General features: G+C 58.1%; 1 protein-coding gene across 2 annotated transcripts in view; it reads left to right on the plus strand.

Annotated features, from left to right (window-relative positions):
- The window catches only part of HCN4 (hyperpolarization activated cyclic nucleotide gated potassium channel 4), a 130,071-nt gene that overhangs the window by 115,742 nt on the left and 3,691 nt on the right, over window positions 1-10,638 (plus strand). For both annotated transcript variants that reach the window (XM_042022683.1, XM_042022682.1), the window contains exons 6-7: window positions 603-843; window positions 2,461-2,625. In XM_042022683.1, coding sequence (XP_041878617.1) covers window positions 603-843; window positions 2,461-2,625 — 406 coding nt within the window. The remainder of the gene's footprint in view (window positions 1-602; window positions 844-2,460; window positions 2,626-10,638) is intronic.

Genomic DNA, 10,638 nt, shown 5'->3' on the forward strand with positions numbered 1-10,638 from the left:
CACGGAGCAGCTCCCGAGCTGTCACCCCTGCGAGTGACACGGAGCCCCGGGGAGGCACAGCCCGCCAGCCTTTCTTAGCTGGGGCTGGCGATGCAGCCCCTCCTGCCCGGCGCCCGGTGAGCACCTGTCCCTCCTCTGCTGGCCCTGTCCCCGTCTGCCCGCGGTCATTCTCCTCCTGGGCACGTTTGTGCTGTTTGACAGCTCATTGACAAGCAAGGGCAGCAGAGAACGAGGGGCTGCCGAGGTGAGTTATGACACCTGCCTGGAGAGGAGCCCCGGGCTCTGTCAGACAGCATTTCACTGCTGCTGTGCTCCCTCACAGCCCAGGGTGTCCTGCAGAAACAGGAATGCTGCGTTTGGGAGGTTTGAGTGCTGCTGCTGGGGGAGGCAGAGGGGCGAGGGCAGTGAGCGCAGTGCTCAGAGCACCCAGAGCCCGTGCAGCTGCCCCAGGGCAGCCAGGCTGAGGCACAGCGGGTTTATCCCACTTTCAACGCACAGGTCAGCCGGGGGATCTTCATGAGATGTTGACTAACCACACGTGTGTCTCCTCTGCTCCCTGACCCCTCCTCCTTCTCTCTCTCCTTTCCACCACACATGGTCAGGAAATCATAAACTTCAACTGCCGCAAGCTGGTGGCCTCCATGCCCCTGTTTGCCAACGCAGACCCCAACTTCGTGACGTCCATGCTGACCAAGCTGAAGTTCGAGGTGTTCCAGCCCGGGGACTACATCATCCGGGAGGGCACCATCGGCAAGAAGATGTACTTCATCCAGCACGGCGTGGTCAGCGTGCTCACCAAGGGCAACAAGGAGACCAAGCTGGCCGACGGCTCCTACTTCGGAGGTGCGTGCTAGTCACTTGCCCTCCCACAGGCACACCACTGCTGCGCCCAGGCATTCCTTAAATCAGCCTGGATCCACGTGGGACTGATGGCCAGCACTTCCTCCTCCATCTCTGGCAGCCTCACAGCTTCCCAGAGAGGGGATGGTGCGGGGGGAGGTGGGCACTGCATAGCCTGGGTCGTAAATAACAGCAAAACGTGGCAGGGAAACTTGGGCCTTGTGGGTTCATTTCCTTCTGACAGATGGGTGAAGCTGAGAACCTAAAGGTAAAAAATGGCCTGATCTCAGTTCTGCAGGCACAGTCCTACTGCTGCTGTCTGGCATCGACCACACAAGGGGCTGGATAAACGGGGAGGGACAAACAGTCCCTCACCTGCCCTGCCTGTGGCTCAGCAAAGTGCCCTGGCTGTCAGCAGGCAGGGAGAATGTGTGAGCAGCAGAGCTCTGGAGCAGTGGGACCAGCAGGAGGCTGGGAAGGGTTTCGGGCACTGCTCTCATGAGTAACACAAAGCCCCCTCTCCTGTCAGAGAGCCCCAGGCAGGCTGCAGGATGAGCTCTGACTGCACCACCTCTGGTGATCTGCTGAGGGGAGGCAGAGCAAAACCTGCCCTGCCTTCCCTTCTGGGAGGCCTTCCCTCTAAAAAACTCCTGTTATGCATTTCCCACACTCCTGTTGCTCCTGGTTGCTGTGAAACAGCCCGTCTGCCCCTCGCTGCAGCGCGAGGGGTTTGGAGCGGGAGGGTTGGGGTCAGGGTACCCTGACTGACACAGGATGGACACTGCCCGTGGCATTCCACCACAGCTCCCCGCACACCCTGAGCATCACCTGCTCGGGGAAGCAGCCTGGGAGCACGCTCACAGCCTCGGGGTGCTGCTGTGGGTGGGCTTAGCACGGATCCAAGGAATGGGGCAGGTGGATGGGCACCCGGCACCCACGGGGAGCAGGGTGCTGTCACTGTGCAGCGCACACCCTCTGTGCCTGTCCCAGCTGCCCGGGCTCTGTGTAAGCAGGGCTGGGGAGCTCTCTGCTGAGCACTCAGGAGCTGTGGCCGAGTGCAGGGCCTCGCGTTCTGTGAGCGGCTGAGCGCTGAGGAGGGGTGACAGCGCTGTAAACTCACCCAGGGCTGGGAGGTGCCACTGCTGTGGCTTTCCCTGTCAGTGCTTGTGGCATAGACACGAAAATCTCTGCAAACTGAGGAAAGACAAATGTTCCAGGTACAGGGATCTAAACGGCCGCCAGGCACCAAGGGCACAGATCAGCACAGAGCCTCTCTACGAATCGAGAGAGAATTGGCCTCAATGAGAGCAAGGCTTGACCTTCCCAGTGCCCACGAGGAGCTGCAGAAACACAACTCCTCCGGTGTGAATGCACAATGCTGCCTTTGATAATCCCCCAGAACAAACCTTGTGTGGCCGACCGGGCTAGCAGAACCCCTGAGGGGCCGCCGTGCGCGGCAGCTGCCCCGCTGCCCCCCGGCACTCTGAGATGTGGGTGCACACACGGAGCGTGACCTCTGGCTGTGTTTTCTGTGGGAGGGCAGGCTGAGGGGCCGTGCAGTGAGGGGTGTGGGGGTGCTGCTGGTGTCTGTGCCCTGTCTCAGCCCCTCTCTGCCCGCAGAGATCTGCCTGCTGACCCGTGGCCGGCGCACGGCCAGCGTGCGCGCCGACACCTACTGCCGCCTCTACTCCCTGTCCGTGGACAACTTCAACGAGGTGCTGGAGGAGTACCCCATGATGAGGAGAGCCTTCGAGACCGTGGCTCTGGACAGGCTGGACAGGATTGGTGAGTACAGGGGGAGAGTCTCCTTCTCCAGGCTGGGTGCTCCGTTCTGTGCTGGGATTGGGAAGTGAAGATCCCAGGCTGCCCCTCCTTGTCCGGCTTCAGTTCCCTCAAGGACCCCAATCTAAACCTAGGGGGGGTAAGTTTAGGTTGGATATTGGGGGTAATCCTTCCCTGTGAGGTACCCAGAGCAGCTGTGGCTGCCCCTGGATCCCTGGCAGTGTCCAAGGCCAGGCTGGACGGGGCCTGGAGCAGCTTGGGCTAGTGGAAGGTGTCCCTGCCTGGACTAGATGACCTTTAAGGTGCATTCCAACCCAAACCATTCTGGGATTCTGTGGTTGTCACAGCTCGCAGTGGCCCGTCCCAGGATGCTCCCTGTCCTGTGGCAGACACAGCCTGTGCTGCAGACATCCTTGTGTGGGTGTCTCTTCCGCAGCTAAAGACCAGGATGACATTCCATGGCCACAGCCAGAGAGATGAAGTGACTTAGGCGAGGCCATGCGGGAAAGCTGCAGAGCTGAGGGTTCTGGAGTCCCAGGCTGAGTCCCTCAGCTCCTGATCCATCCCTTCTCAGTGCTTGCATTCCCACTGCTTTCCGCATGGAAAGCTCCGCAGAGCTCTGAGCACAATGCAGAGGTCCAGGAGGGTGATGAGGAGAGGTGCTGGGGACTGAGCTGGCATCCCAGCAAGGGCGGCAGTGCCACTGGGGCTTCTCCTGCCAGGAACATCGGCTTCTGTGCACCTCATCACCTGCTGCACATCACAGTGTGACCCCTGAAGGAAAGGCTCCGAGCTGCAGACACGGTTTGGCAAAGCCCAGCCTAACGAGGCCCTGGTGGAAGTGGCAGTAGGCCCAGCTCTTGGGTTATTTCAGTGGGGCTGCACAAACCACAGAGAAAATGGGACATCAGCGCAGGGATGAGCCAGCTTGGCTTTACCTCAGGTTCTGCAGGTCTGGGTGCTCAGTGCTGCTCAGCTTTCCAGCCTGGTGCCCTCTGGGGCTGCGGGATCAGGTGGGCAGAGCATCCTGTGCTTCCCGTGCTGTGCTCCGTGCCCCTGCACACGGAGCTGAAATCCACGGGAAGCTCTGAGCCAGCACAAAGAACCTCACGCGCTCCTTCCCCGGGAGAGCTCCCGTTGCACAGACAGCTGCGAATGTCAGCGCCAGGTCAGACGGTGACACAGAGCCAGTGGAACAGCAGCCCCTTGGGTGCAGGGCTCTGCCGCTGCCCCCTCCCTGCTGCCGTGCTGCTGGCCTGAGACGGCGCGCTCGCCGGGCCCTGGTGTCCCCGGCACTGACCCTCCAGAGCTGCCCGTGCCCTTAACTCTCCATCGGAACTGTTGCGAAATGGCTCCTCCGTAGCCCTTCCTGGTGCCCAGCACTCCTTGGCTGGGATTGCCCCACGGAGCCCAGGGCAGCTCTGGGCACCCTGCTGGAGCTGGCAGATCCCACGGAATTCCCTGTCTTTACAAACGAGGCGTTTCCTGCCTTCCTCTGGAACGTGCACCACCCGGGAGGAGCAGTGCAGCAGCTCTGTGCCAGCGTGTGACCGCTGGAGGAATTCAGGGTGGCTGCACTCTGCTGAGACTCTCTGGGCGCACAGGAATTGTTCTGGGGGACTGAGGCTGAGCAACAGCAGTTCCTGAAAAGCAGGGGTGAGCAGAAGCGGGGCCGCGCTTTGGTTCCTGCCCCATCCAGTTCAGGATCTGTGCACAAGGAGGAAGCAAATGGAAGCCTCTTTCCAAGGCGGTGGGGCGGTCACTGGCTCCCTTCTGCCCAGGTGACAATGTCCTGGGGAAGCCCAGGCCTCCCTGGGTACAGGAGGGTCTGTCCCTGTTCTGGTACCAGGATAAGATCCATCCAATATTCCCCCTGCACACTGAGAGAGCAGGGAGGAAAACCTCAGCCCACCCAGTCCCAGGGAGAGATGGGGGGGGGGGGGTGGTTTCTGGCTGCTGGGGGGTTTGGAAAGCGTGGCCTAAGCTTTGTGGGTAGCAGAAGGAGCAGGCAAGGGCTCATCCTGTGCAGCAGCAGGAGCAGGGTTGGCTGGTGGAAGAGGGAGGAGGCACTCCCGTGGCAGGGCTGAGCACTTTGGAAGCAGTGGGTGGACAGAGAGGAGGGCAGGAGAGGGGCCAGAGCCCCCCGGTCTGTGCTCCCACGGCTTCCTGCAGGAGCATAGGCTGTGCTTGGAGCTGTCAGGCACACAGACCCCTGGGCAAAGAGCTGAGGTGCAGCCTTGAACCTCTGCTCCTGCCGGGAATTGATCCCGGCATCCTGCCTGGATTGGGCAGGAAGGGATTAATCTCCATGCAGTGGCAGAGGCTGGGATGCTACAAAGATCTGTGGCCCTGCTTAAGTCCGAGTAACTTCAGACTCTGAGGACTCCTCAGCCTGCAGAATGCCCCACACGTGATGCTCCACAGGCTGACACTCAGAAAAATTGGGCTGATCACTGCTGAATGACCATTTTGTCCCTGATTAAGTCTGCCCCTGCTCCTCGCTCCTGGCCAGGCTGTAAAGCTGTGCCCAGTGTTGGTGTGCTGCTGTGGCTCCTGCAGCGAGTGATTCTGTCTGGCAGCGTTGGTGAGGCGCCCCAGTTTGCCGTGCCCCGTTACGTAACTCACACTGTTCTGTTCCCCACTGCCTTTGAAACTGGTTTCCAGTGACCACTGGAGCTTAAAATTAGATTTTCACAAGCATTTGCACTTGTAAAACACCACCACTCCAGTGCTCGTTGGAAGGGAGCCCAGCACGGGTGGTGAGTGCTGTCAAACCCAGGGTGCGCTCGGGAACAGCGGCGACGGTGCTGCTCCCCTGCTCCTGTGCGTGACAAACCCCAAAAACGCCTGGCACCAGGTGCTCCCCACCCACAGCAAGGTCGCTGGTGAGAGCTGAAAGCCTCTGAGAAGCCAGAGGAAGTTGTTGTTTCCCTTTCCCTCAGGAATTTTCTGCCACGTGGTTTGAAATGCGTATACTTGGAGTGCCACTTGCGTGTGTTTTGATACGAGGATCCCAGTTAAGTCAGGATTAAAGATGCCTCGAGTTTCCTCCAGGCACTGCAGATGCTAAAAACCGAAGAAAAGCCAAGACAACACAATTCCAGCCTCTAAATATAATTTATGATACTATTGCAGCATGAGGGTGTCTGCTCGAGATACTACAGCGGTAGAAATGTTAAAAGCTTTGTCTATAAACAAGCCACAAAAAAAGCTGTTCCCAAACTTTTGGCCTGCCAGCTCGTGACCACAGCAGTGCAGCCGAGATCCTGTCGGGTGTGCAGCCCTGCTGGCCCAGGCCTGACCAATCCCTGGGCTGTGCAGCCTCCGGGCAGGGCTGGCCTGGGCCCGGTGAGCCGGGCAGGAGAGCAGCCGGGAGCGGTGCCAAGCTCTGCCACACATTCCCTGCTTGTCCCTGTGCTGCCTTTGCCCCCAGCCTCAGTTCTCACCCCTTCTGCAGGGACAACGATGCTCCCAAAGGGGCAGCTGGGATGTTTCGGGGCTGCTCCCTTGGGAATTGTGGGGATAGACGAGGATGAACGCAAGTAGCTCCAACAATGTGTGCTCAGCAGCAGTTTTACACTGAAAACAAATAAAGTCCCGGTTTTGTTCAATGGGCAGGTGAGAAACCCCCCCCGAGCTGCCCAGCTGGGAGGAGCAGGGCGGTCTGGGCATCAGGAGATAAATACAGATAGAGACACAGGAACAGCCCTTATCTGAGGCTGCTGATGCAGGTGAGGAGAGGAGAAAAGCGCCTTTGGTCCCGGGTGTGCAGTGCTCGAGTGCGTGAGCTTTGGCACAAAGCTCCATTGCAAATCGAGGTGGGATTCCCTACCCCAGTCCTGAGAGGACACGCAGGTGCTCCGCTCTCATCACCTCAAAACCCACAAATGTAACTGTGCAGGAGGAAGCAAAGTTTGAGTGCCACTTGTCCATTGCTCCAACTGCAAACCCTCTCCCTTCACCGCCTCGGTGTGGGCATCTGGGTTTGCTCAGCAGAGAGAACAAGGCACTCCGAGTGTGAAAGGGAGGTGGGCCAGGTGAATCACACCTGGAAATGCTCCCTAGCACAGCGTGGGAGCCTGGACCTCCAGCAGGAACTGAGCATCTGAATTTCCTTTTCTTTGGAAGCCAAGGCCCAGACTGGGAGTGTTCTGTGCTTAGCCCAAGGAAAGGTGTCAGTAACTCACCAGCCTTGGGGGAATGTAAATGACTCCAGCTCAGCCAGGGGAGCTGGCAGCCCTGCTCTCCCTGCGGCTGCAGAAGGAAAACAGCCCCGGACACCCCAGTGGGAGGAGCAGGGGGTACTGAGGAGAGCTCAGGAGCCCCATCCCTGACCTTGGCCTTGCTCTTTGCTGTCTGCATCGAGATAAAACACCTGCTCAGGTAACGTTTTACCACTCCAGCACCTTTACGAATAATTTTCAACCCTCTTTTTAATCGCACAAAGGAGGACCTGCTCACCAGTGACACCTCTCCTCTTGGGGGCTTTCCCTGCCTTGAAGGCACTCCAGGAGCTGTCTGCAGCCAGCCCACACTTCAGAGCAGCAGCTGACAGTGCCAGCGTGTCCAGAGCGTCCCAGAGCGCGTCCTGTCTCAGCTGTCAGCCCCAGCAAGGCGCTGGGGAGGGCGTGCAGGGCCCTGGCACTGGTGCCACTCGAGGAGAAGGCACCCCTTGGCTTCAGCCTGCAGCGATGAGCGAGAGCCGGGAGCCCTGGGGCACCCAGGGAGCGCCGGCCTCGGGAGTGCCACAGCTCCTCACCCCTCCATGGAGAGTCACAGCCTGCCCAGCTCTGGATATTCCATTTTTTTTTTCATTCTGCAGAGCTCTGTGTTCGTTTGTCTGGAGCGTAGCTGTGCTGAGACTCATCGGGTAACATCGTTCAGTGTGTGTGTGGCCTGCAGCAGCGGGGCTGTGCTCTGCCTGTCCACGGGGACACCACGGATCCGGGGGATACTGCGGTTTGTGGAAGAGGGGAAGCACTCAGAGGCAGGCCTGAGCTGTACAGGGAGGGGAGGAAAGCTTCCACTGGGGAGGAGAGGGAGTTGTCCCTTCTAAAGGGACCCCCAGAGCTGAGAGGATCCAGAAAGGGAGAAAGGGAAGGGCAGGATGCAGAGGGAGCTGCCCTGGAGGTGTCAGAGCTCACACATCCATGGATTTACTCAGCCAGGCTCTCGAGGGAGTCACTCCGAGTTCCCAGAGCAGGGCTGGGAAGCGTTCTGAGCCTCTGCTAGAGCTGATCCAGCTGCCTTTGCTGAGCTCCTTGCCAAGAGCTCCTTGAGCTCCAAGCAGAACCTTCCCTCAGCAGGGAATGCAGCTCGGGCTTCACCTGCCTGTCTCCATCTCGTTTTCACATTTCTCTAACAGGAAAAGGCCCCCCATCCAGTGCAGGTCAAGAATCACTGAATTCCCTGTTCCAGCTCACTTCCCTGTGCACACAGACCCTCAGACTGGGGCTGGGGCATGCAGCCAGGATCCCAGTGCAGCCTTTGGTCCCAGCAATAATGAGTGAAGGGCCGGGAGAAGCGCCCGTGTGCTGGGAGCAGGCCAGGGCAGAAGGCAGCCTCGTGAAATGAGATTATTTCAAATACATGCAAATTCAGAAAGCAATTTAGTGACCTGAATTCTTAAAGTGCAGCCAGTGGGCTCAGGGAGAACTGGAAGGAGAAAGGAACAGAAAGTCACAGCTAATTTCCCCTGTGCCTGGGCAGAATTTTAACAACGGGAAGCTAATTTGGATTGTTTGATAGAAGAATTATTGTTGAGTGCTGGCTCCTCTTATGAAATCACATGAGCCTTTCTCCCTGTTCTTTTGTGTGCTATCTACAGTTGAAGGAAGTCTGACTTTGCAGTTCTTAATTAGGGGAGCAACATCTGTTTTCTTCGTTCCCATAATTTTACATACCCTCCCTCCAAAGCACCAGGAGCTTTGCTCTGAACATCTTCAAGGCTCTAAAAATCTTCCTTCTCCCCTGTATTTAGCCCGTTGCTGCAGGGAGGCAAGCAGGGAGTTTTCAGAGGCCAGAGGGTGTTCCAAAGGTGGGGCCTGGGGTGGTTGCAGATGCTTGCTCTGCCCCGGGGTGTCTCCGTGAGTTTGTGCGGAGCCTCCAGCAGTGATTTTGGGTGCCTTGTTTATCTCAGCACCTCACTCTGCCCAGCACTTTAATTTCTGCGGGATAAACGTCCCAGGAGGACAAACTCGGCGTCCCTGATTGGATTGCAGGGCAGCAGGAGCCCTTTTGGCTTCTCCTGATGAAGCTTCCCCGTGGCTGAGCAGGAACACAGCACTGGCTCCCTGCGGGTCACTGAGCCTGGACCTCATCTCGGCGGGTCACCCAGAGCCAAACTCATCAGCTGCATCCCCCTCCCTTCTGGGGGGGGCTGGGACGCAGAATCCAGGGCGGGACAAAGGTTTGGAACTGTTTCATCAGTCCCATGAGGAGGAGGAATAATCTCAGCAGCAATCTCAGCAGCAGTCCCACTCCTCGCCCCACTGCTGCTCTGTGCCTCGTGCAGCACCTCAGTCAGCCCTGCCAGGGAATGTTTGTCCCATTTGGGGCTGGCCGAGGCAGGATTCTCTCCAGAAGCAACCAACAAGGCTCATACTGGCACGTGGAAACATCCTGTGCATGAGGCAATTCATTAGAATTGCCAATTAATTTTTTGGGGAGGCCAATTAATTTTTCCAGTTTGCCAACCAATTACAATGTTGACGAATGGTTTTGAAAAATTCCTCTCCCCCTCCACTTCTGGAAGAACATTTTCAGTAATCTTCTGTGGAGGAGAAATCTGATATTTTCTTGGCAAAACAGAAGAGAAAAATGTGATCTAATGAAACAGTTAACAGAGGCAAGCTGGCCTCAGGAGAACAGGGAAGTGCAATGTGATTTCAAAGGGAAAATGGAGTGTTCTGTTTTAAAAAAACCAACAAAACGAATCATTCCAAGGTTTTTATGGGTACTACTTCATCTACTTGACACAGACCTAAGGAGCTTTGATCCAACCATTTCCAGTAATCGCCAGGCACGTTTGGAGAGCAGCAGCACGGTCTGTGCTCAGCTGGGAACCCGGCGGCTGTGGGGCTCCCTGGGGGCAGCTGGGACACATCCGGGGGAATTTATCCCGTGCTTCTCCTGGAACCAGCCCAGGGAGCAGCCCCGGAGCCACAGGCAGGTGACAGCAGGATTGGGATGAGGAGTGCCGGCAGCAGCACGGAGCGGTGGCTCTGAGTGGGGAGCTTTGGGAAGCTGTTCCTCATTCCTGCGCTCCGGCCGTGCCCCCAGCCCGGCTTTGCCTCGGGACAGCAGCTTTGTCCCCCCGGTGGCTTTGAGCTCAGTGGGATTCCCCAGCCCCCGCCTGACCTTGCAGTGCTGCAGGAGCTGCACCCGGCCCATGCTGGGATTTGTCCCTTCAGCTCCAGGAAGGGCAGGATTGCCAAGCTGCAGCCCCTCTGTGCCTCTGGAATGCTGCAGCCCGAGTCCCTCCGGGATTCCGGACTGCTGGCTGCCCCCTCCTCCCCTGGCAGGCTCTCCTCTGTCCACACACAGCTCATGTCTCTGAGTCTGTTTGAGCAGCTCTTTGGGCGCTCATTCTCTGTGATTTTAGTAAATCCGGCCGGGAATGGCTCCCTGTGTGCCCAGTGACCTCCTGTGCCCCTCAGGGCCAGAGCCCATTTAGAGGTGACACTGGTGCTGCCTGTGCTGGCCCGGCCTGGGAAGGACCAGGATTTGTCTCCTTAGAGGTGCCCAGTGCTGGTGCAGCCCAGCACACAGGGAACAGCCACGAGAGAATTCCTGCACACGCATAGACACGCACTCCAGCCCCTGGAATGACTTCGGCAGCTCCAAACTCTCTTTGCCTTCAGGATCATGTCCTTCCCGGGCCGGGAGCTTGCTCTGAGTGGGGAACAAAAGCCTTTCTGCCTTTTTTGTGCAGGGAGTGACTGGCAGGTGAAACAGCCGAGCATTGAGCATCCCATCCCAATCCAATCCCATCCCATGGATCCCATCCCATCCCAA

Source organism: Corvus kubaryi, unplaced genomic scaffold (genome assembly GCF_017639235.1).
Source record: "Corvus kubaryi isolate FWS band 111438036 unplaced genomic scaffold, C.kubaryi_AGA036_p1.0 37220, whole genome shotgun sequence".
Classification (NCBI taxonomy): domain Eukaryota; kingdom Metazoa; phylum Chordata; class Aves; order Passeriformes; family Corvidae; genus Corvus; species Corvus kubaryi.